This window comes from Strix aluco, chromosome 4, assembly GCF_031877795.1.
Source record: "Strix aluco isolate bStrAlu1 chromosome 4, bStrAlu1.hap1, whole genome shotgun sequence".
In the NCBI taxonomy this organism is placed as follows: Eukaryota; Metazoa; Chordata; class Aves; order Strigiformes; family Strigidae; genus Strix; species Strix aluco.
This window is the reverse complement of record NC_133934.1, coordinates 16,896,503-16,923,239: the sequence shown is the minus strand read 5'-3', so window position 1 is coordinate 16,923,239 and position 26,737 is coordinate 16,896,503. Positions and strand designations below refer to the sequence as shown.

Below are 26,737 nucleotides of genomic sequence, written 5' to 3'. Positions count from 1 at the left end.
CAAATTCAGTTTTTACCTTAAACTGTCACGTCATTATCTCAATAACCTATGACAATGGAATAGAAATACCTTGTCTGTGAGAAGTTTGGTAAGATTCTTCTGTTTTCTTGCTAAATACTGATCATATAACTGAGCCAGTTTAGCTGCTAACACATGCTCACGGCTAAAACAGGGATGATGGGTGAATATCAGTCCAGAAATATCAATATCCAATTGAAACGGCCCCTGAAAATCTCCAGGTCCAACAAGATACTGATTGGCAGCTGTCATTTTTATTGCCTGAAAGAAAAAAAAAAAAAAGATGGATTGACAAGCCCTGCAAAACTATCTTGAGAAGAGATTTTGTGATAGAAAGTGACCCATTTAGCACTGCCTACAACTAACTACAGAGTCTTAAACTGTAAAAGGATTCTGCAGTAACCTCTTTGCTTTATTGACAAGTGGGTGGCATAAAACCACCACAGGTATTCTACACAACAGAATTTTAATAGCCCATATGGGCTGAAATAAGAAATCATCTGCCTGTGCTGCAGGTTTTGCTGAGCAATGAAGACAATGACACTGAAAAGCCTGCTAGTTCTCTTTTTACCTGTTTATTTGGTATCGCCTTATTTCATCTTAGAACTGAGCTCTAAGATAAACAGTCCAGCTCTCAGAGAGCAGCTGTCCTTGTAGACCATTTGGATTGTGTAGAAAAGGAAATATGTTATTTGTTTCTCCATTCTAACACCAGGGAAATTCACACCAACAAAGCCTTCAGCAACAAAGCTTAGAGAGTCTCATTCAACTTGCTGCAACTGAAGGCCAATCATGGCTTATATCCTCAGGTTACTGAAATCAGAAGAGAATTAGCAGTGCTTCTTGCTTAAGTACTGCTTCTGCCCTCTTAGAATTCTTCAGAAGAGATTCATCAGAGATATTCTGGTACTATAAAATATGAAGTTGTTAGTTACGTAGTGTTCGTTGCAGTCCCTTTGTAAGAACTGGAAAAAGGAGGATTGAGAGGGGAATTCAGCTGTTGCACAGCTCTTTTACAGGACTGGTACAAATGGTCATGAAACACACTTAAGTCCACCTGATCCTTCCACATTCAGTTTCTCATCAAAATGTTTAATGTGCCACAATCTGTCATAAAAATGACAACTTTGAATTCCTCATGTTTTAACTGTACTTCTGGCCATAAAGGACCCTTAAGCTTAATATCTTACTTGCAACAGTGATTTGGGTATTTACATGTTACTATTCATGTAAACATGGTGTTCTTGAACATAAGCTCTCTTGGCCTATCTTTACTAAGATCTAAGCAGCAACCTCTTTTCCTTTATGCAGAAACACTCTACAGAGACCTGTAGATCTCATCCTGAGAATTGCATATTTGTAACCAGCATCAATTAAAGGGCAACATTCAAATCTGTATCAACAGCAGCAGACAGAAACATTTGTGTATCCCAAAAGAGCAATCTACTTTAAAGTCTACAAAGTGACAGTTTTTCCAAGGGGGTAATAGAGTGCTAACAGGCAGAACAATTAAAGCTTGCTTAAAGCTTGCTGAATGGTTTTAATTGAAACTTATTTTGATTTGTACTGACTGCACACCGCAACTGCTGTTTGCCAGGGTAGGTATTCTGTGGTTCAAGGAAAAACAAAAAAACCAAAAAAAATCTGAACTAATGAAACATAAGTCAAAATTAGTAGCTTTCTACATGAGTGAACTGCATGTAAAGACTTATTTTGGAGGAATTTCATCACCGTAAATAACTACCACGCATATGCCCTTAAATTATTTCTCTCAAGCTGCAAAGAGCACCTCTGTCTGATTACCAAGTCTGTCTACCAGCTCCTACCACAAGGAGTTTTATAGATACACTAATATAGAAACTACCCTACTTCAGCATGAGAATATCCAAGGGTGCCTCACAGAGACCTTAGTGACTCACAGACTTGAAGCAGTTTGTCATGGACTGTCACTTCACTATTTTAACCAGTACTACTACTCTTCATCCTTTTGTATGCATTATTTTTTACAGAAAAATACAGGTGGAATATACTAGAAGAAGTAGAGCACACTGTGGAACCCCAAAATGCTGTCAGTACTCATAGTTCTTAGCGCAAAACCCTTTGGCTCACCAGGGTTTCTGATACAGAAGAACTGGAATATTCAGTCTCAGTCTGCCTTACCTTTCTATACACTGTTTCAAGTTCTGGTGCAATGCCTTCTTCCAATGAGAATACTGGAGGCCTAGTAGAAGACTGTTTAATTGGATTAGGCAATGCTAAGATTTTGCCATCGTCACCAAACCACTCTTTCCCCTGCAAATAAAAACATAATTTTATATTGTTTCTTACTTTATACAGAAATAACTTGCAAAATTATAATTCTTATGAAAAACAATTATGGAATAAGAGGTGACTGTGAATTGTTTGTGACTGAATTAACCAAAACTTTTCTAAGACACCAAAATTAAACCTTCAAATATATTACGGGTAAGTTTTGAAATCGAAAGACCAAGAGCTTGCTCAAACTTTAAAACCAGATTTTTTTCCTTCAACATTCAGTGTTACAGATTTGAAAGAAAAGAATAAAAAAATCAATCCATCACTTATTTAAATGTTGTTTTCTTAAACCACTAAAATTGAAAGAATTATGTTTTACACAAGAGCTAAATGGCAGCTCAGAGAGATCATTCATCAAAGCATCTCTCAACTTCTAGTCTACAACCTGAACTAATTAAACAGCACCTATGAAAGCAGATGAGGCAAGTATCTTACACACCAACTGCTACCCATGGCTTCACATGTTAAACATTGTCCTAATTCATCCCTGCTCTCATGACCTGGATTCAAGAATAGCTTAAACTAGTGCAGCTGCTGAAAGACGCTGGCCTGCCCTCTTACTCCCACACCTGGTTAAAGCTGACCCTAGAACCCACCATTGATATAGTAACACAGTGAAGTAAACCAGAAAACTAACCGGGTTAAAGGTGGCCAGTTAAAAATTTTAGATCCAAATATTCCCAATGTGATTCACAAAAGTACCTTTGCTAGCTCACGAAGAATTCATAGAATCATAACAAAATATAAAGCGCAACTGCTGTACAGTAGCTTTAAATCTATACTAAATCATACACGCTGTACTGTGTACAGGAGGATAATACAGCAGGATAAAATATATCCAAGTCAACTTCATGGGTGTTTCCATAAGCCATTCTTAAAAATCTAAAACGATTCTAAAACCTCTCCAGATAATCTATACCAATATTTAATTACCCTTACAGTCTGATCGGTAAATTTCTTTGTATTATCTTCAGTGGACACAGGAAACAGCCATTCCATATCGTTTTCTTTTGCTATGTTCTTCTTGTAAATAGTAACAACAGTGCCTAGTTATTGCACAAGTCTTTATACATACCACTAGCTCACAGCATTTTATAAAAAGAGTAAATTATAATTAGCCCTGTTGTAGTGGCAACTAAACCTTGGCACAGACAAGCGAAGTGATTTGTTCCCCAGCAGGCTATGAGCAGAGCCAGGAAAAGACACCAGTTTTCTAAGACTCAGTCTGGTGCTCTGATTATTGTGATACACTAAAAACATACTCCTACAAAAATCCACATTTCCTGTCATCTGATACTGCTAAAAATTTTGAAAATGAAAGCCCCATATTACCATGACCATCTACCTACTTAACTATAACAAAGTAAAATACTATAAAGAAAGAGTTTTAAAAAGACAACTAAGAAGGTAGTGGTGACTTACTTGCTCCTGTCTAAGTATTCTGTTTTCTAAAATATTTTGATTAGACTGTGATACAAAGGGCCTTTCTCCTGTGTAAAGACCCTCATCCTCAAGGTACCTAGGCTGCATGTTTCCAGGCATCTTCTCAGAAGTGGGCACTAATGAGAAATTAAATAGAAAAGCATGTAAAATATAACCGTAGTTCTAGTTTATTAATTCTTTAAGAGCTTATTGGCATAAAAAGCGAATGGCACTGCATATTAAGCTTGCTGTCAGAAATATTTTCCTAACTAGGAAAAAAGAAATAAATATATAACCAAAACAGGTTCTTTTCTTAATCAGGCCAGATCCACAGTTTAAACCTATCATAAAAGTGTCACGAATCTTCTAAACAGATAACATTTCCTCACCACAAAATACTTCAAATAACTTAGTGAAGTTTAGTTTTAATAGTTGCTTGTATAACAGTGTAAAGCCCTTTAGCAGCAACAACTGACTAGACAAACATATCTAAGCCTTTCCCATATAAAGTGAAACTTTAACTAAGACTAATCTGAACTACTATTAACAGTTTGCTTAAACTACTCTCATACAAAATACAGAACATGCGTAAAAAGTCATGTTAGCGCAGTAACAGCAGATGGAATTCTTTAAAGCCTGCCTGCAGGATTATTTCACCGGTGTGTATGGGCTCAGTATTTTTCAAAGAGCAATCTCAAAACACGGAGACACTATACTGAGGGTTACAATAAAAGTTATCCCCTAAATCAGAACACAATGGACCACTAAGTTACAAGACATGAAAAACCAGAGGCACCCAATGTCAAACATTTTGACATCATATTGCAAGCTGTGCCGATACCATTTTGGTACAGAACAAAGAGAGACTCATTTCTGTTTCTTCCAGTTCAAATACTAAATAGCAAATGATATTATAAAGCAATTTTTTAGGACTTAGCAGTTCTATGGGAGTAAGGTAAAAAGGTCAGAGACATGACTGATGTTGACGAACCGTTTTCAATTCACAAAATCAGACTTTGGGAAGAGGGCCCCTTGAATCACTTACTTACATGACTCTTGAAAAACATGCCACATGGAAAAAATCGCAGATGTTGGCAAGTGAATAAATGGTGTAAGTTATAATGTACAGTGCATGAGCCACCCTTAGTACCTAAATGTGTGTACCCGGTAACCTCCTGCATATGTTAAATAATGTAATAGCTAAACTCCAGTGAAAGAGGGGCCAGCCATCTTACATTTACTATAGACAGCACTAAGGTAATCACTCCAGAACAACTGACGTGCCCTGAGTTCACTTGCTAGTATACCAGCTGGTGACCTGCTGAGGTGGGTGTGTTCCTAGTTAATCCATTTTGTCAGACCTTGTCAAACTTGACTGGATGATCAGTGTCAGAACCACAATTAAATCTCTCTCTACTGCCAGAGACAGTCTGATACAAGATTTTTCAGCAGATCAAAGTGTGCCATGCTATGCAAAATCCAGGACAAAATAGATAAGCACAATCTTCATACCTGCTAGCATGCTGGGAGTGAAGAGAAATTCTTTTTCCTTTTTCAGTTGCTCAGAGTAGCTTTCACAATCAGCAGGTTTCATTACTAGAAAATCTTCAGCTGTCTGTCCTATAATGAATAAATCATCACCTTTAACTAGGCATACATCTTCATCCTATAGTTTAAGAGTAAACACCTGTTAGTCTATTTCTTAAAATGGAGATATTTAGAAAGTACAGTTTCAGAATTTTTAAGGAAACAAAAGTTGCCATTTTGTATTAGATGATTAGAATTAATTCAAGAAGTCTGAATAAATATATGAACATTTATTCTATAGCTCACACCGTTTCATCCTCCTCTTGTTCATCCTCATGGGTTTCTACACAGTCTTCTTCTGTCTCCTCTTCTTCATTTAATTCGTTCCTTTTCCTGGATCCAGCCTTTATACTCTCTGGTTCAGGATCAAAATTGAAGGTAAAGAAATTATATGCTTCTTCAGCGGAAGGAAAATCATTCTGGAACTAAGAAAAGAAGACAAAGATACTTTAATATGACATTTATAAGAAATTTAGGGCAAGTGAAGATATTTTTCCATTAGTAATAGCAGTAACACGTATAAACACTTGTCACAGGATGATTATTTTATATCAAACAGAACTCACCCAAATGCTGAAGCTGACTGAAATTTTTAAATGATACATGAAAGTTTCTCTATTGCTATACTATTATTTCATTAAATATTTCTTGTAATGTGTTATTAAAAAAAGTTACCTGTTTAATTTTTAACCAGCTTATTGTTTTAAATATAAACAATTTACAAACGAGAAATTCCAAAATTTAAATTCTGACTATGCAGATATCCAGGTGAATGATAGAAGAGAAATTTCTAATGGTATTTTGCCTCTGAAGCACCCAGGCCTCTTTAGTGTTACAATGAACCCTCTAATAAAAGAATTAACAGTAGCATTTTATGGCTAATAAACATCAATATCCTAATCTGTAAACTGCTTTAACTGTCAATTGGTGGCATTCAAGAAAAAGAATTTAAACAGAAGAAACATTTTTCCTCCAAGATCCAGTAACTGTATCCAGATGGATTTACCTGATTTTTTTCTTTTTTTTAAATCAAATGACCCAAAGGCATTCTTATATTTGATGAAGGTTCCCTTTTTATACTTCAAATGCTGGTATATATTGTTTGTGAATTTTTAAATTAAATAAAACCCTCTCCACTGCTTAAGACTGAATTCTGTCTGCTTCTTCAAACAGAATCATGAAGCCATATAAAGTTTAAATGAAATTAATATCAGTTATTGAAGCGAAGGAATTTTAGTACTTACTGTTGACTTTTGCTTAAGCTTTTTTACAGAATCACGAAACTTTATTTTTGATGGTAAGTGGGATTTATCCTCTCGCATCTTCCCAAATTTATCCTTATCAGACTGCATAAAAATATATGCATGAGTTGTAGCATATTTACTGAGCAATTAAAAAAAAGACAAATAGGTGAATACAAAGATTAGATATTGCATTTTCACAGAAAAAAATAACAAAAAAGAAACACAGTCATTGTAACAATTATACTGATTTTATTTATTTTAAAAGGGTACATCTAATTATTACTTAACTCCTTTCTCCTTTGGGTTAAGAAATAGACTGCAGAGTATCAAGAAATGGTTCATTCCATAAATGTTGTCTTACTTTCTTCCCTGCTGATGAGATCATTGTTTCTGCACTCCCAAACATAAGCAACCACATGCTAATCTCCGCAAGGGGGAGAAATGGGGTAGCAATGTGAAATCTTCCTATCTGCACAGACAGCACAAGCCAGCCAGCAGCAGCAAGGGTGCTGCTGACAGACACTGCTGACCAGGGAAGGGAATCAAGGAGCTAAGGCCAGCTTCTCATATAGCTCCTGCTGCAATCAGAAAAAAACCTATTTGGTATTATCCAAAAAATGTGGTGTCATTGCTTGGGTGATTAAATACAGACTTGATTATTTGCTTTGTTCTCTCTCAAACAATTATGCATAGCCTACTCTAAAACTCCAGGGGTGATACTCTTCCATCTTTTCAAGAAAGGAGGTAGCATGGTTATCCATTTCCAGTTTTCTGAAGCCTTATCTGTCTCTACACACAGATCACTGTAAACATCACTGGTTCTGAGGTTGCTTCACCAAGTTCACTTAAGTGCTTCAAAGTGACTTTCATCAGGTTCAGCCAACATAAACACATCTAACATTCTATCTGTTTTTCCTCCTTGTGGCCTGAATTCCTGAATTCAAGGAAGACATTTCTCAAGTTTACAGCTGTTCAACCTAAACTTCAAACTAATAATACCAAAAAGAAAATCTCAAACCCTGGCAATCTGATGGCCACTTAACAACAGAACAGTACTTCATATGTGTGTGAGTAAATACAGGAAACAAAACCAACACATGGAAGGTTTCAGATATACTTTATATAGAACTAGTAACCAACTTTAATAAGGGTATCACTTCCACATTTTCCTAATACAAACGTATTAAAAAAATACTACTTAACTGAAAGCTATGACAATTACTTTTTTATAAGAAAAACACTGCCAAAAACCTCCCCACAACCTACATGAATAGTTAATTCTCCCATAGACAAGCAATTCAGTCAGGCTAATTCATATTGTTTGGAATTCCAGATAAAAACGTTACTGCTACATGCTGTTATTTCCTGGGCACACACACTCTCTGGAACACATTTTCTACAGGCAAGCAATCTCTTTGTGAGTTCTGAAGAATATCTGGGCACAAGTTCTGCACAGGCATAGCCTTTGTTATTTTTTTTAGTACAAAATTCATTTTTTAACAAAGAACATGCTTATACTAAAAAAGACTGAATATAAAATAGTAAGAAGGAAAAGAAATAAAGTACAATGACATAAAGCTAATATCCAGCCTTTAGCAATTACTCTGTGCAAATTTATATAAAGCTATTAATACAGTGGTCCTTTCCGTTACAGTAACTTTTAAATAGTTCAAGGCATCTTAAGCAACAGAAGTCATGAACCTGTAAATGACAGCAGTTTCACATGATGTCTATACTACAATGAAAGCAAATTATTATTGTTAAATATGTACATTAAAAGCAATAATCAGAAACATTCCTTCCTGGTTACTAATTCAAACAATAGCATAATTTTTATCCCATTAAAATAAATTAAATTGATCTTCAAGACTATGTGTAGTCTTTGATTTATTTCATGTTTCACATTCACTTTCTTATTATCAGAATAGCAAGACAGATTGCACCTTCTTACCTCTTTATCCAATCTGACTTCTGTTTTCCGTTCTCTGATGCTTTTTAAATGCCTTGGTCGTGGACTGGGGTCTTCTTGCAATAAAGTAATTTCTGCTTTTGACTAAGCAAACAAAAAAATGGTTAGCTGTAATAGAAATATAATAAGACCAAAGCTACAATAATTCCCAGGAACTCAACAATTTATGCATGTTTGTGTTAGGGACAGAATCTTTCATCTATATAATCAGCTTAAGTGATTTTACGGACCTAGATGTTAATACCCCTTATTAAACTGCACGGTAAACTTACAAGGAAATCTATTGATTTCAAAATAGGGTAAGAAATTTTTTGACAAAAACACAGAAGGATCTTGTAATGATTGTATAATTTTGAATTATAGAACAATGATAACATATATTATTACAAACAAATTAAATAAAAACTTTAGAAAAAAATACAGCAATAGAAATGCACTGGAAAATAAGTGTACTGATGAATTGAGTATTATTTTGGCATTAAAAATAAAAAAGCAGATATCCCAATTCAGATTCACATGGCACTAAGCAAGCAAAATGAAGTGGGTAGTACTTATAAGACTAAAGTCAACCAAACAGGACTTCTGAAGGATTCTCACCCTTGCTGCTTTGAGTTTCTCTCTCATTCGCTCCCTAACAGAAGATTCTGCAAAGCCTGTCCTCGATGTAGAAGGAACAGGTGGCAATTCTGAAACAGAGAAAACAGGGTAACATGTTTAAATTAAGTATTTTCTGAAAGAAACTTAAAATTATGTAAAATAAAACCATACATACCATATGGAGTCCCATGTTCCAACAGAAAGAATTTGCATGAGAAAATGTGAAGGAATGAAACATTTTTTGGAATTCAGACCTTATAGACTATCACTTAAATGCTTTTAACTGCGATGGATCTACCTTTCGTTATATACTATGAACTACCTGAAGTAAAGTATATACACACATTTTCCTATTAAAAACACATAAAGAATTACCTGGCATTTTATAAACTGTTAGTCAGAGCTGCCTAGATCTAATTTTGCATGGTGATGGGCTCTAAAGCCTGATACAGGTGTGATTGCAACAGTAAAGAATTTACAGACTTGTCCCCTTTTTCAGCCTAAAGCTACCTGGTTTTTGTAGTGACAAAATATTAATTTCACCAGCAGTGGTTTAGTGCTGTAGCTCTAGTACAACCAAGAGAGTAAGATGTATTTTACCCTGTCCCATGTATGACTGACTGCATCACCAAGTAACTTCACACACAAGCTACTCTCAGCTCTACTTGTGCCACCCCTCTGGAATCAGCAGACCACCTCCTCCAAGCTCAAGAGCAGTCCGTCCCCACGCTCAGGAAGTCAAGCAAGACCCACAGGAGGCTGCATGGATGAACTAACTCAACTCACGCATGAAAAGAAAACTTACAAGAGATGTAAACAGGGAATAGCATGACACTGTCTGACCATGCAGGGAGGGGCTTAGGAAAGCCAGAGTCCACCCAGACTTGAATCTGGCTATGGATGTGACGGCCAACAAGGTGGGATATTACAGGTGTATTAGCAGCAAAAGTAAGACCAGGGAAAATGGTTACTGGCTGCTGAATGGGGCAGGGGACCAGGTGACAGGAGACACAGAAAAGACCCAGGTAATCAGTGCTTTCTTCATCTCAGTTTCTACCACCATCAGGAACACCAGGCTCTGGAGAGCAGAGGCAAAGCCTGGAGCAGCAAGAAGTCACCCTCAGTAGAGAAAGACCAAGGAAGGCCATATTTAAACAAACTGAGCATACGCAAATCCATGGGTCCTAATGGGATGCTTCCGTGAGTGCCAAGGAAGCTGGTCAATGTCACCTCAAGGTCACTCTCAATTATCTTTAAAAGATCATGGCGATGATCAAGGGAGGTTCCTGAGGACTGGAAGTGAGCAAGGAAGATTCCCCCTTCGTGGAGGGGAATCTGGGGAACTACAGGCTGGTTAGCCTCATCTTGATCCCCAAGAAGGTGCTGGAGCAAATAAATAATCCTGGAAATCATTGCCAAATATGTTAAATACAAGATGAAAACTGGAAGTCATCAGCATGGATTTATGATAGGGAAAAACTTCTACCTGACCACAGAGACAACTTTCTATGAGGAGATAACTGGGTTAGCGGATGAAGAGAAAGCAGTGGATGTTGTTTATCAGTTTCCTGTAACACCCTTATAGAGAAACTGATGAAATATGGACTACATAAGTAGGTGGACTGAAAATTGGATGAATTGTTGGGCTCAAAGGGTTCTAATCGGTAGTGTTAAGTCCAGCTGGAGACCATTACTAGAGCTGTACCCCTAGGGTTGATTTCAAAAAACCAAACAAATCCCACAACCCACCCTCCAACTCCAAGAACTCATCAAAACTCAAGTATTCTCTGTTGATCCTGTGAAACATATAAATCTGAGTTTTAAATCTGTGGCATATATTTAGATTTTTTGATAGATAGTAAATACCAGGTGTGGACACTGACTTGGGTAATCATGTGATTATGAAAAAGAAGAATTACTGTTTGTTGCAGCCTTTGAATTGCTGCTCCCAAAAAGCCCAGGCTTTTCTTCCATAATTAAAGCTGAATGCGAACATGTCTTTGACAACCAAACTTATCAGGGCCTCCTTTTCCTTGAAGGACTGACAGCATTCCTCCTCCTTATCTTCCACATACCAAATCCTCTTAGATTATGATTTCTTTAGGTAGAGTCAGTAAATATTAGTAGGGTGACTCTATACCGTACTGTATTCCCCGATACCTAAATAAAAAGTATTAATAATTATCCAGTTGTTTACAGAGAAGCTATGCTCTTGGGGTCAGAAATACTAAGGAGTGGATACCTACAACCTATCCACTCATATAAACACAAACGAAAAACATTTTAAATGTACAATATAAATGAGATTATATGTGTAAGCAAATGGCAACACTTCCAGCAGCTTTATGTATTAAACACAATTATGGTTGTCTTCTGCACGGTGTTTTGAGAAGGTACCCACCTCCCTCTCTTGGACTGTACCACCACTGAAGAAGAGACACGGTTATCCTCTTTACAGAAGTCTCCAGAATATTTTTAGCTGAAAACACAGTTTTATATACCTAACAGCTTGGAAAGTCATCACTTAAGTTTTTTTCTTTTTGAGAGACCTAACTCATTTCTTCATTAGCAGAACTGATTCTAGCTACATAATTGTCTTCCCAGCTGCACAGACCTCTTCAGTCTCACTGGAGCCCTGGAGTTCACCTGGAAATTCTCAGGACCTTACTGAAACTTTACCTTTGACTGATATATGCAGTGTTAACTTTTTAAAGAGAAATGCTTTATATTCCTTCTTATATGCGGAATCCTCAGATCTTATTTTTTTCTCCTGAACTTTTGTAACTAGTTTTTATTTTCAGAAGGAGCTCCATCATTCCCACACAACACAGTGGCCCTTTTACTAGATCAACTCTAAGATGATTATCAGAAGAAAACTGTAGTTCTTTTTGCACATGTGCTTTGTGGTGCATGGCTTTTTTTTTTTTCCTTAATTTTTAATCTGTGAACACATGGCATTCTAGGTAAAGAAGTTTTTCTAGTTATCTCCACTTATAGAATTGTATTACTTGTCAGTTCTTCAAGCCAAACACTGATTTGTTCTTTGCCCTTACGAAAGAATGTTGTTTGCCAACGTCCAAGTAAAGGGTGATTTCAGGTTTATATAAGGCGTTAAATTAATGAAAAGGAGATAAAAGAGTAAAGGGTAAGGGCTTAGGAGTGATAATGTCACACAACATATATCACATTATGGCTTATTCAATACTATTCCAAGAGCTTTACTGGCAGTGGAAAAATACTGTCTGTTGAATATACAACTTAAACATTTAAAGACTACCTACTATACCAAAGTGCAATCTAATTTCTAGGATGACCTTAGTTCACTGTCACTTAGAAAGAAAAATACATTAAGATAAACCCCGCTAATACTGATTCTACTCAGAAACACCAAAAGATTTGGGACAATCCTAATCTTTTCAAATTGCACAATTTACTGCCTGTATTTTTAAGAAGCAGCATTCATTGTGTTTGGAAACTTTCAAAAGAAAGAACAAGGCACAAAGTGAATATCACTAGCATGAGACACATAAGAGAAAAGCAAGCATCCCACAACCAATTCCTTACTGAGAGGAATACTAGAGACAGAAATAAGGAAGTACTCAGTAGAGACACTAAGAGATGACACACAGAGAAGCCTATCTGCATTTTGTCTTTTCTAACAAGGAATGCATTATGAGTAAGAACAGGGTAAGAATTAATGACAAAACAGAGAACAAGATCTAGATAAATATCAATCAGACCGAGCTAATTAAAAGCCGTCATTGCAGGGTATCCAATAATGAACTGGCTGCAGCAAAAACAGAACCATCAGTGATTCTGAGAAGCGATGAAGAACAGGCAAAATCTCAGGCAAGTGTCTTTAAGAAATGGGAGTGAGCTGCAGAAGCACACACAAGTCAGTCTAACTTCAACTCTACAAAAAAGACTCGGCCTATTTGTAAATATTTAAAAGACAGTAAAGTAATAAGCAACAGATAGTAAAACAATGAGCAACAGAAGGCCTAGATTAGACAAGATCAAGACCTATCAAGCCAATTTAATGTTCAACATATTTCCTACCCATTCTTGCAAGTAACAGAAACAGCATACATCTCAACTTTTGAGCCTGCCTTATAGAAGGCATCTCTCAGTAGGAAATATTTTGATGAAATGACAGGGGGAAGGGGACACGTTCAAGTCACTGGAAAAATCACATTTTAAAAGATAAGCAAGTAACAGTTAATAAATTCAAACCCCATATTGAATAGGTATTTTCAGGGTCTGCCTCAATCTAATGTCTTTTAAAACATTTATTAATGGTTTGAATGATGGAATAATGTCCATCTGTGTATAAAACACGTAGACAAGAACTGTCAGAAGTCACATTTGTTCAAGACAGACTTTGAAGAGTTGTTGCAATAGAGAAAAAACTTCAGTATCTTTTACAACTTCAAGCCCACAAGAGACTGCAGCACACAAAAAAGCTCTATGCGTCTGCTGGAGATGGAAATGATGGACTTGAATTGCAATAAGGAAAGTGGTTACACACTGAAAAAGCTTTTTAACTTTTGGGGTATTCTAGCATTGTAATTATGACCCCTAAACAGTTATGGAACCCTCACTGGTGCAAGCTTCTAAGTTTAAAAAAAACCAAACCCAAACCAACAAAAAATCAACTAAAAAATCTCCACGAAAACCAGGTATCAAGACCTAAATAGAGTTGAAATTACTTAAAGGGAGAAGTTAGTCTAAAGGTACCTTTTGATTTGCCTTCTGTGACTTTTTTTTACCATTGTATTCTGCTCAGTGTCTAAAAACATACTCTTATTTCATTGGAGGAAATGCTTCAGTTCAATTCCATTCTGATAAATAAAAACTAGAAAGCAACAGATTAGAATCTGCTTTCGATCTTCTGAAATACTTGACAATTGCTTGTAAACACTCCCAGACAAGCCAGGTTGAACAGCATAAACACACAAAATTAGGGCAGAAACAATCTGCCACTACTTTAACCGCTTCTTAAAGCATCAGAACTCATGCTCTGTATGCAGAATTCTTTATGAATTAATCAGTTCCTTTCGCAACAGGGGAATTATTCTTTCCATACATAATGAAAAACATTTTAAGGCTTTAGTAGTTGCAATAAAATTAATTCAGTGTATCAATTATTGTGGGATCCTGTGGTTCCTTGAAAAAAGGACCACATAAAAAATTGTTACTTTATTTCTCTGTACACATACTCTTTTTCTGCTTATGTGAAGTGGCTCTACAGCCAACTAATTTGTGCTTAACTTCAAAAGACATTTTTGAAGTGAAAGAATAAGACTGATATCCATGAGAGCATTACTTCGCAGGATCACCACTACAAGCCTGTATCAAAAAATTTCACACCACGTTTTACATTGGAAGTGTCATCATTCTACAATGGTTCCATATTTTACTTTAGACAGATCTAAAAAACTTGCTGGATAGTCAAACTGAAATTAAGTCAAACTTAGAACCTGAAAATGTCATCTAATAAGTTTCTCCCTTGATTTCACCTGCACTCAGAGGAGCCCAAACACGCTCAATCTCTGTGTGACTTCAAAGCTCTCTACACTGACGCACACCCTGAATCACTGCAAGTGTCTCAACACCAATCCTGAATCTGAACAGGATGCAGAAACTAGGCACGAGGGAAAAAAGACAGAGGGACATGCTGTGACCAAGCATCAGTTACCTGAAAGAAAATACGGAATGTTAACTTCCAGCATAAGTCCTGGAAACACTTTTATATTTTTCATGGATACAATCACTGCATAAATGGTAAGACACTCTAGAAACAACCAAGTAAGTAACAAATTCAAAAAACCCAACAATGAAGAAAAAGATTTTGTAACACTGTAGCTGTCCTGGCTTTACAAGGGAATAACTATCAGACATGGGCTTTTCCTTTAAAGCAATTCTTCTTTTGCAAATCTTATTTATTAGTCTGACTAGTGGACTGACATATAGCCAAGTCTTTCTATTTAAGGAAGGTATATAGGCATCTAGGCACACACATAATTAAATTATAGTAAAATAAATTTCTGCAAACAGACTGCATTAAAAAAATAGTAAAGACTGACTGAACACTTTAAAGACTAATAGTGATAAACAGAGACTATGATGAATACTAAGTGAAAAAATAGTTGATGGGTATGTTTCCAAATAAGTTTGCCATAGCAGTATGAGAATGAGAAAGTGATTATACCATGCTAGCATAAAATAAACCAAGTATTTGAAGGACATCACAAACTGATAATTCCAGAAACATTACCTAACTGGTGTTAAAATATAGTTCCCTTTTCATAAAAAGGGGGGGGGGGGTGTGTGTGTATACTTTTAGCACCAGAAATTTAACATAAACAATGAACAAATGTGGGTAATGTATTATCACAGGTACCAAAGCAAAACCCAAACAAGATGGTAAAAAGCCTATGTAATATTTTTCAGTGGCACCTGGAAAATGGGTGTGTGTGTTGTTACATTTTAGTTTTTAAATGGTTAGTTATCACTTGGCAAGACAGTGATAAGCAGAAATTAATATACAGATAATCAGCCTAGTAAAGGCAGTGAAGAAATTAAAAGAAATCTACTTTTACCTTATGAGTGAGCAACACAATAGGAAACGTCAGGGTCAGCCTATTCAAAAGCTTAATATACCAAGGATGAAAATTTACATTATTTATAAATCTGTCAGACTGAATTCCAGGGGAAAAAAAAATTGAAATAAGTGTTGGGTAGATGCATGAAGACTTTAGCTCAAGGTACAGTCTCTCTCAGAATTTAAGAGGTAATTTTGAAAAATGAATCAGAAGCATAAATTATACTGCCATTAAGTAAACCAATCATACAGACTATTCAGCATACCACATGGAGTACTTCTCACTCAATCATACAAAATTAGCAGAATTACAGAACTTCAGAATCAGGAACAAGTAACAAAGTAAAATACTTAAGAAAACAAAACAATTATCACATAAGGAAACTAATGGCTAGCTTTCTTCTCGGAGTACTGCTGTGCTGTTTTTTATTCTTGGAAAATGAGTTTCTGTAAAAGAAAACAACCATCGCTAGAGGGTGTCTCTTGATTTCCCCACGCAATCAATTCTGAAAACTGTTTGGACTCCATCTGTCAACAGTGCATCACTTCCTAGCACAAGCTGGCACAGTGAGACTCAAAAATCATTCAAAAGAAAAGTACACAGACTGTGAAAGAGCTGGAAACGTCGCTAAATTGTAGATATCTGTAACAAATATCATATTTTGCTACAATGAGTTTAAGGACAATACATACACTTTATTTGATAAACCTCGGTATTGATGAAAAACTAAGCATGTTTATACTTTGCTGGATTTTGGTTTTATTGACTTTTTAATACTGTTCTTAATTAGCTCTTTTATGCATCCTATTTATGTAAGCCCATAAAAACTACGCCGTAAGATTCACAACATTAATGTTGTCCTAAGTATTTAACAGGAATATTGGAGAGATTCTGCCAAAGAAATTGAAGGTTGCTTTTCAAGTACCAACAACTTCTATTCTCTCCAAGCCTGCAATCATTCACTTCTAACAGCTTCGCACTGCATCACTCTCTTGCACTCTCCTACTTTGTGAGTAAATAGAGCATTTCACATGTGACACAAACCAGCCCATCAATCAATCCATGCGCCATCATAAGCATGAATGACACTTCAAGCACAAAATATGAGGTTCACATTCAAATATGTAAATACCGCATGTCTACACTAACACCTCTGAAAAACGTTGTGTATTTTATGTAAGGCCATTCCACAGTCTACTCATACTTAAATACGGTAGCAGCATGTCTTTCCAGTCCGGCGCTCTGACTTTGCGCATGACGCTCCAAGCTGACTTGGCACACGACAGACACCCCTCCATCCCTGCCCTAATCCTGCGACTAAAACCGAGCTTAAGGAAGCTCCTCAAGGGCAAGCGTAACCCGCGCGCACCACGCGCCTCCCCTCCCACGCGGACCCGGCAGCAACTTTCCTGCCTATGAGCCGGCGGCAAACCCAAGGCGTTAAGGCTTAACCCAGCACCACCCCCGAGCCAGGGCACGCCGCCCCGCAGGCTCCGGGACACCCTCGGTGAGGGCGGCCGGTGGGGGGTGCCGGAGCCGCCGCCGCCGCCCATGCCACGTGCAGCGCGCCCCGCCCCGGCCCGCCCCGCCGCTGGGCGGGCAGTCAGTCAGTCCGTCAATCCGTCAGTCACTCGTCACTCACCGCGCGGTGCCGGAGCGGCAGCGCCGGCCGGGCCGGTCGCCATGCTGGCGCGGCTCCTTCCCTCCGCCCGCCGCTCGGGGGGACCGACAGCCTCCGGCAGCTGCAGGGGAGCAGAAAGGGCGAGGGACAGCGCATGAGCGAGAGGAGCCGGGACAGGCCGAGAAGCGAGCGCGGCGCCTGCCCCCGCCGCTGCTGGGACCCCGACCCGGAGGGGGCGTGGGCCCGCGCGTGCGCGCCGCCGGTTGCCGGCGCTGTGTGCGCATGCGCGGTGGCAGCCCGCGGAGGGCTGCCCTGAGGCGGCCGCCCGGCCTGGGAGTGGGGTGGGGAGCGGGTCGCGGAATTGAGGATGCTCACCGTTTTCTTTCTCCTGTGCCTGCGAGTTGTCAGGGTCCTCCTCAGCCTTTCCACCTGGGCAGCGTTCTCGTCCGGGAACTCCTTTCACAGAGAGAGAGCTGTGCTGTGGGGTAGGGGCTGGCCTTGTCCCCAGACCCGCGGAAATAATCTCTCGTCTATCAAAATACCCGATTTAAGCAGTTTTCTCCGGATCTATATGTTCCACTGATGCCATTGGCAGGCTACAGTCCTGAAACTGGCTGAAGTTATCACATACTTCTCTTTGTTAGCAAGATTAGAGCCTACTGACAGCTCTAAAGCATCTTGCCTTTATCTTTACGGTTTATTTCCTCATACCACAAAGGGGTTTGGGTTTTTTTTCCCCTTCTGACGTTTTGTTGACATAGCACCAGGCGCAGTTTAAACATGATCACTTCAAAAGTATTTCTAGTGATGAGAAAACAGGGTAGCTGTTTTTGCAACCTACTCAAGACTAAATATATTTACCCAATAATTTGAAGATAATTTCATGTGCTATATGTTGGATCAATATGAAATAGAGTAAAAGACAAACATTAAAGGCGCCTATTTAACAGCATGTTTTCTATGGTTGAAATGTATTTGCACAGAAATGAATAATTATGCAAACCTGCATTAACTAGAATGGTACTAACTGATCTAGGGTTAGCCAGAGTTTACAAGATACTCTTATTTCACTTTTTGCAGTCACATATATAAAAGATTCCTATTACTCTCAGTGAAAAGTGATCCCACACCATTTTTGTCTCAACTAACTGGACACTAACCTCCATGATTATCATCTGTGATTCTTCACTGTGGTTCATCTGGTTGGTGGCTGACACCTGCCTGTCACAAGCAACACAGGAATTAATCATAAGAGATAGGCTTTAATATGTGCATAATGAGCATGAGATACATTCCGTGTAACCTTTGCACCCTGAACACTCAGATGACATACCATTTAACATACAGCCTTAATACTTTAAAAACGCCATGGTTTTTTTTAGAACAGAATGATTAAAAAATATATGCATGCATTTATTTAAGCAGTCCATATAATAGTGAATAATGTGGGCCTGTACATGCTGTATGAACACTCTTGTTACATTTTTTTTTAATGAACAATCCACCTACAGTCCACAAAGCGAGCTGCAAGATCCAGATCACCGAGACATCTTCAGTTCCTTTTTTCCTCCACTTCCAGCATTGGGCTTGGTAAGGGTTTCAGTTTTACCAAACCTGGAACCCACCAAATCACTTCAGCTTTGTTTACACTAGAAAGTTGCTGTATTTGGTTACAAACATTTAGGAGATTTTAAAATTTATATCTGTACAACTCAGTTCATTGCTCCCATTATTACAGATTCCTGTCCTGCTTTACCTTTCACTGTCAGGAAAACAACCTCAGCTGTATTTGTTCCCCATGCAAAGCTTGTGCCAACGTGTCTGCACCAAGTGCAAAACCTGAGTGCCAATGTACTGAGCTAACAGATGATAACTCGCAACATCATAATTTATTCTGCATTTCAAAATCCCCATGAAACAACTCATGGAAGTAAAATGTGTGGCCTTTTTCCGTACCTGGCTAAATCTCTTCTAGCAAGAGGGCTGAGGCCTGCACAGGTCATCCGTTGTTTCCCCATCACTTCATTGTACTGGGTATATACAGGCTCATGCATACTCACCTCAGAAAGTGCTTCAAGCCCAGACTAGAATATGAAGAGTGATCTTTATATTCCTCTTTATCTTAGGAGACGCCTAATAAAAAAGCACAAGCAGCCAAGGAGGAGCAGTGTGGTTATCTCGTGCCTGAGGCTTAGCCCTTACCAGCTACTAGCCCCAAGGATTTTCAGGTTTCTAAATAAGCCTCAACTAGCACAGGGAGCTGAACTTGTCCTAAACAAGTAGTTTTCTTAGACAAATATGACTACCTCCCATACCTGTGTTTGCCTCAGCACCAGGTGATGTACCCAAAAATGGCAACATTTCCTTGCTGCAGGCAATGTTCACCAAATACCCTCTTCATGGCTCAAAATATATAGCACTGCAAGAAGTAGCCACATTTTTATTGCTTGGCACATAAACGTCTTTTTCATATCAAGCTTTACATATCAAATTTAGTCTTTCCTAAAGGCACATGTAAATGGAGAACACTGGCAACAAAGCAGAAGGGCCTTATGGCCTCTTTCTTTAACAATTTGCTAGCATTTCTTGAAGTTAAGTACTATAGCAGGCACATTAAAATGTAATAAATTGGATGCAAGAACTATAAAGCTCTCCATTAGCTCAGAGGCAGTTTCCAAAGTACTTAAAACAACAAGAATGCAGTGAAGTTTCTCTCATTCCTCTTTAAAATAAAATAACTACATCAAAAGTAACTAGAAAATAATTTTGAGGATTTTGGATTCTTAAATCTGTCTCCTTCATGAAAACACACAGGATGCAGTGATATTGAAACAAATCTAAAGGAAAATGTTTGTTTCCTACCTGGGTTTTCTCATACAGCAGCTTTCCGAGTACAGACAAGAACCAAGCACAACACTCCCCCTAGCAACAAAGTCTCAGCTTTGCTTTTTAAAGAGAAAGAGTCAGATTCTCCTCCTTAAGACACTAAAACAGTTCCGGAAGACTTCTTTTTTGTAAACAATTTCTTCTACAGTAAAAGGGAAAGTCATGAATAAAGTATGGGGAAGATGAAGTGACTGCAGCTCCTTCAGGCAGTAACGCATTTCAGTTACTGCAGTGACTTGAAAAAAAAAAAATCCATAGTATATTTTTACAGGACCAAGGATAGTTATTTCAGACCGAAATACAATAAAGATAGTCACTCCTCCTAACTTTAAGTACCTAACTTGGCTAAATTATCTGATTTAATTTCTGTGTACTTCTTCTGTAAGTAGAGGAGAGGCACAGACTCTTCTTGAGACATGTAAAATTGAGAGCAGTGATTCCTGAATATCAATCATTTGCAGAAGAGCCTGTCTCATTCTATTGATTAAAGGGAGATATTAAACCTCTAATTCAGGCTATATGCCAACATTCCAGCAAGTAAATTTTTTTTTTAGATTAATTTCACTCTGAAAAAAATCCCTGACATTAGTCATGTAGGAATAAATCCTTGAAGAGGACGGTTAGTAGCCAGTTGTTTTTCAAGTGCTGTCTCTGTTTTCCAGTGCCTTAAAGTACTCCAAGTATTAACCAAAGCTGTATCAGGAGGACAATGATGCATTATTCTTTACAAATCAGCATAGGCCTCAGCAAACTTCAGCATGTCATTTTGGGGAAAAGAATGGGAAATATAGCAGAGTTCAAAAAGGTATAATCTCTCAGCAGCTGTAATTTGCAAACAGGCTTTTTGCCACACCAGGAATAAAAAATGTATTAGTACATACTCTGAGTCTGGAGAAGGCAGATCCTGAAACCAAAGTAAGAAGTAAAACAAATCATAGCTTTATAGAGTAATGAATGTACTTTAATACTTCTGTAGCAGAAAAAATAAGGATATGAAGGCTTCATTAAGGTTGCTTTAGAGCCCGCTTAAAGGTAAATACAATCCTTAAGCCCTGGTTAGAGAAGCAGTGGAGGGATGGGTTATCTGCTAGTTAAATGCTCACAACCAGCTTATGTAGATACTAGGAATGGCAGAAGTATCGGCGCTATCAGAAACATGGATTGTCTTATATACAGTTCCTAATTTTTATAGGTACAAAGGGATTTATAGTTTTCCTATCAGGTACGGAGGGGGGTCTTTTCTGCTGCATTGAATTCTTAACAAAGTAATTTCTTATGTTAACATTTGTATTAGTATCTTTAGTACAACCAGAACAAACAATATTGCTGATACTAAATGGAGTTGTTATTAGACCTATTTATAGTCGTCTTTATATAAACAGTCCCTATAACATCTGAAGGTCTGTTACTGCAAAGTTTTAGTAGCTGGAATCACATGAAAGGAGATGGCTAAATTGTTTCCCGTTTCTGAATACTGCTGCAAGAAGGAGATCATGGGAAGAAGTAAACAGTCACAGTAGATAAAAAGATTGGGAGTATGCATTTTTAATTGCTAAAAGAGGAACTACCACAGCTAGAAGACAACTGACATGACAATAGCTTTCAAGAATGGGAAAGAGATGTAATCAGAAGGCAGGTTTCTTAGGGTAACATATATGATACACAATCTGTTATCTGCTAAGTCTCACCGTACATGGGACTGTGGCAAGATGCAGTGGGTGAACCTTTGTACAGAGTTTTGGCACGGACTCAGGTTCAACATCTTGTTTTGCTAATATGTATGTGTCCCAACAATTTATTCCAGTCTCAGAAACAGTTGTACAAACAGTTTAAATGATGGACAAATATGAACAGCATTATGTAAGGAACATTACTATAATACCCTAAAGAAGCAGTGGGGGACCTTTGCTTAACAGGATGGAAAGCTGCTTAAAAACACATGTCAGTACAATGACTCTACTCACAGGAGACATACAGAATTCAAACCACGTATGTTTCCTGGGGTGGAGAACAACTCATTTATCTTGGTCAGCATTACAAAAACAAAGGCAAGCCCAATGTCATTGATTACACTGGGCAGCAGATTTAGTGCTCCAAATAAGATGATGTGAGCTGTTAGATCTGCCACTGTCACACTTAGGCATAAATTGTTGATGGCTTTTAGCAGAGGCAAGGTAGATGGCAGCTTGTAGTGACCACACTGCAGGCTGCCCCAGGAACGAGCAGGCTAAGGGATAACAGACCCCAAGTTCAGCGTTAAAACCATTTTAAAATGAATAGTGGACAATTAATGATAGAGTTTATTCTCAGGGTTTGAGGATAATGTAAGTTTTGGAACGCCATATACTCCTCTTTTTACCTGCCTAGAAACAAAGCCAGAACATGTAAAAACAAATTAAAACAGAAGCGAAACTGCAAATCTTACAAGCCATGTACAACACTTACAGAATACGAGTACATGTTGCTGTGTTTATAGAATAGGAATTTCAAGTACTATGTGCAACTCTACAGCGATCCCAGTTTCAGGGAGGTTACAAATGAGGAAGAAAAAATTCTGATCATCTTGATTATTTTAAACTGATCACACCTTGCTCCAACATGACAGAAATCGCAAATAAAATTTCCTGAAATTTTATGTCACATGTGGTTTAGAAATCTGTGTTCACGTCCCAGAACATCTGACAGAGTGTGGGTGAACGCAGGTGGTGTGTGAAAGGGACATCAGCATCCGTGGTAGGCAAGTTTTCAGATGATTGAAGAGATTGTTCTTCAACTCAAAAATTTTAAATCCTTTCCACTGTCTTCCGAGCCTAGGAATAACACTTTGTTGAAAGCACAGAAAGAAAAGGGACTGCTGGTATATTTTCTTCATACAATTCACCCATTTCCAGAAATCCCATCTGCTTCTTGCTAAAAATTCATTTTAGAGCCTGCTGAGAATCATAGTTAATTTGTTTTTCAAGAATTCAGTATTTTTTGTCCCTTTATTAGCATGAAATAAAAAAGGCTATTCTTTCACAGAGATGATTTTACAAATATTGTGTTATGCTTTGTATTTTGTTTAGGATTTTGACGGGTGCTTTAAAGTTGAAAAGAAATAAATTTATATTTTTTTTGTATAGGTAGAAACACTCCAGGATACATTTAAGTTTTCCACACCTAAAATTAAATATCCTTAAAAATGTCAATTTTTTGTATATACTTAAGCATGTTGAATTTGGAGGTATGAGAGGATTATCTGGCCCACCTTAATATACTGTAAAATTTTCTGGAGGACAGCCAAGTTACTGCAGTTGAAGTCCTAGGAGGAACTTGAGCAATACTTTACAAAAGGTTTGACAAGAGGTCACTTCCATCATTATAAGGGTACTTCTATGTTCTCATCAATCCACATCTTCTGTCTAATTGTGAGACATATAAATTGCCAAATTAAATTATGCTGATTTTTCCACTTAGTGGATTGTTCTCTAAGAGCAGACATCTTACTTAACTTTTGCCATCTCAGAGTTAAAGGCTAACCTAAGTTAGTCATGTAGATACAGGTTAGATACTCCCGATTCCTCCGTTCTTAAAGTAGGTGTCTAATACAGTGTCATCCAAACAGAGATTTACCTCACCTGTTTCTTTACACTGATGACAGGAGAGCTAACAACTAATGTAGCCTAGGCAATGATCTTTGAACTTTTAGAGATTAAAGTCAGATAAGATAAATTTTGTACTAATACTTGCTGCTGCAGGAACAATCCGCATAGAGGAAAAATCTCCTTACACTTCTTCCAGCAGATAGCTGCTGGATTGTACTAAAATAATTATACTCAGAATTGAGGGATATAAGCCAAATGCCAAATAATCCAAGGCACTTTTTCTTTGTATATATTTACTATTAAAAGATATATGTATAATGTGTCTATTTAATTTTTCTTTTGCTTTAGGTAGTAACTTTGATGAATTGATCTGATGTATGCAGCTAGGACAAAACCAAGTATCAGAATCTGAGAATTTCGTGAGAGTACTTGGCAATGTCTTCCTGCTGATGTGAGGAAGAATCATGCCTCTGAAATTCAGAAATACTGACATAACCTCAGTTTGGAGTGTTGACGTAAGGAGTTAACAGGGAAGTGAATGTAACCTATAAATGCTCTCTGAGCTGAAGTCTAAATGGTTTATACCGAAAGAAATAAATTGCTTCTTGAAAGCAATGTATTACTCATTGAGAAAGGTTGTGGTATATTGCTTTCTCAACTCTATTTTTCTCCTGTTTACTCTCATGTATTATTTCTTGGATGGGATTCATCACCTACTGAAATACATTTATAAAGTAAGCTACATTTCCACATAAAACTGAAGTTCCTACTGGCCAAATTGCCTAGTACAGCATCAGTATAGTTATCCTATGAATTTCCTGCCAATGGATAAATTAAACCAATTAGTGAAAAGTAAATTATTCAGTGAATCTCTTAGTGAATGAATATGAACTGAACATAGTGGGTGACCTGTGGAAGGTAAATAAAAATAAAGTATTATATGAACTGCATCAACTAATGAAACATACTTGGTAGGGAACAAAATAAGCTGCTTGTCAGTTTGTATATTTTTACCTATCCCAAAAGTACATATATGGTGTTAGGTAGATTTAAAAAGATTTGAAGAATGTATATAATGTTCTCAGTACTGATATCCCTTAGTAACTATTTTCTCTGCATCGTCTGATCATTGTAAAAAAAAATTTAGGACCAATTGCTGCTGAAAAAAATATATAACAGCCTAAATTATATGGACATGAATACCATAGGGAAGAAAGTGAAGGTATTTATTCAAAGTAACATACTCATATCAATTTGAAGATGGACTTTAATGGTTAATTAGTCATCTAGGTTAAAAATGTTCAGCAGTGAAACACATGACTGACTTCTTCCTTGACGTCACTCTACCAAGTATAAAGTCTGAAAGAGTAAAAAATTGTGGGGAGCTATTTTGTTTCAAATAGCTTTATTTTACATATGTATATTTACATATGTATATCCCTAGTAAATATATATATATATTTTACCTATGAATCTCAGGAACACTAATCTTCTAGATATTGTTTGAAGGTTTCCTGGTGGTCTCAGGTTTGTATGAGTTCTTGCAGCCTCAATCAGGAAGCCCGAAAGCTGGTGCTGCAGCAAAGACATGCTTCCTCCTGGGGGTTTCTCCTGGTGATACTAATTTCTCTCTGCTGACTGTAGTCAAAGGCTAGTTGACTAACTTGATCTGGATGCCTAGTTTTATACGGCACTATGGTATGTTTAGAATGACATATATATTGTGTGGAAATCTGATTAATTTCAAATTTAATCCCAAAGAGATTTTGCTCTTTGTTATCCTACATCTTGAAACCAAACCAGACCAGACAAGATATTTTCTATATAAATTCAAATTTAGACAGAGGAATACCGCTAATGAAATATCATATCATTAAAGTTGATCTATTTTCAAGTAAAATAACAATAGGAATGATTTACTTTAGGATAACATCTTGAGATCCTGAATGAGGGCAAGGACACATGCTACTTGTATACATATGTTGTCCATACATGTAGTAAAAAGATTCTTCCTGCCAAGACCTATAGGAATAATTCAACAGAATTACTTATTTTTAACAGTTCATGCCAAAATATTAAACTGTTCAGATAAGTACAGAATCCAAATGGGAAAACTTAGGGAAGCTAAAATTACTTTTCTATGATTGTACAAACATAAATCTAAAATTATTAAGTAAAGGGAAGGAATAACTCTTGGTTTACTTATTCCCATAATGTGATTTTCAACATAGGTGTGGTTAAAATATCTCTTATATTTCATTCATTTTTACAAGATTATTACATGGAACCAGATTGCTTTTAGTTAGGATTGCAACCAGGAAAATTTCACTATAAAGCCCTATTTTTCCTCTCTTCAATTGTGAAAAAATAGTTCTGTCTGAAAATTTCCATTTTTATAACTACCAAATATGTTTCTGTAGAGTCTGAAGAAAATTGGTCATACTCTTTTCTTAAATTTGGCTTTACAGATTTTCTAATTCTAATAAAAATTGACTTGTTATCTCAACAAACTTTCTATTGATTCAAATGTTGTAAACCTATTTCCATATTTTTTTAAACAAAAAAAAATAAATTTAAATTAAATACTTCTATTAGTTGCTTTTGCCACATAATGCATGTTATAGGTGCAATCCTGCATCTATTGAATTACGCTTCCTGGAAGTCATGGGCCTGATATGATTGTCTGTTCTGTCCTGTGGAATTTCAGTGCAGACAGCACTGAGCAATGCTGACAGTCTTTGTGCCTTGTGTAGGCTTTCATTAATAATGTCAATCATTATTGTAGATGACGATTGGGCTGTATTTTGCACTCATATTGTGCTTAATTTGCAGATGTATAAACGATTGTACAGCACATGATAAACTGAATCTGTAAGTGTTCTCTTCCA

The 26,737-nt window shown here is 37.2% G+C and overlaps 1 protein-coding gene across 8 annotated transcripts in view; it reads right to left on the bottom strand.

Annotated features, from left to right (window-relative positions):
* The window catches only part of CC2D2A (coiled-coil and C2 domain containing 2A), a 65,945-nt gene extending 45,666 nt beyond the window's left edge, over positions 1–20,279 (bottom strand). For 5 of the 8 annotated variants that reach the window (XM_074822149.1, XM_074822150.1, XM_074822154.1 and 2 more), the window contains exons 1-12: positions 20,242–20,279; positions 18,540–18,600; positions 17,755–17,835; positions 17,401–17,500; positions 9,154–9,242; positions 8,539–8,640; positions 6,588–6,689; positions 5,592–5,768; positions 5,269–5,422; positions 3,757–3,893; positions 2,179–2,310; positions 70–279 (exon numbers count right to left, since the gene is read on the bottom strand). In XM_074822149.1, the coding sequence (XP_074678250.1) occupies positions 70–279; positions 2,179–2,310; positions 3,757–3,893; positions 5,269–5,422; positions 5,592–5,768; positions 6,588–6,689; positions 8,539–8,640; positions 9,154–9,242; positions 17,401–17,500; positions 17,755–17,835; positions 18,540–18,600; positions 20,242–20,255 (1,359 nt within the window). In that variant the 5' untranslated portion in view covers positions 20,256–20,279. Of the gene's footprint in view, positions 1–69; positions 280–2,178; positions 2,311–3,756; positions 3,894–5,268; positions 5,423–5,591; positions 5,769–6,587; positions 6,724–8,538; positions 8,641–9,153; positions 9,243–9,328; positions 10,834–17,400; positions 17,501–17,754; positions 17,836–18,539; positions 18,601–20,241 lie in introns of those variants that run through there. The other 3 variants (XM_074822152.1, XM_074822155.1, XM_074822157.1) reach the window with 3 other exon arrangements.
* Between the last annotated feature and the right edge of the window lie 6,458 nt (positions 20,280–26,737).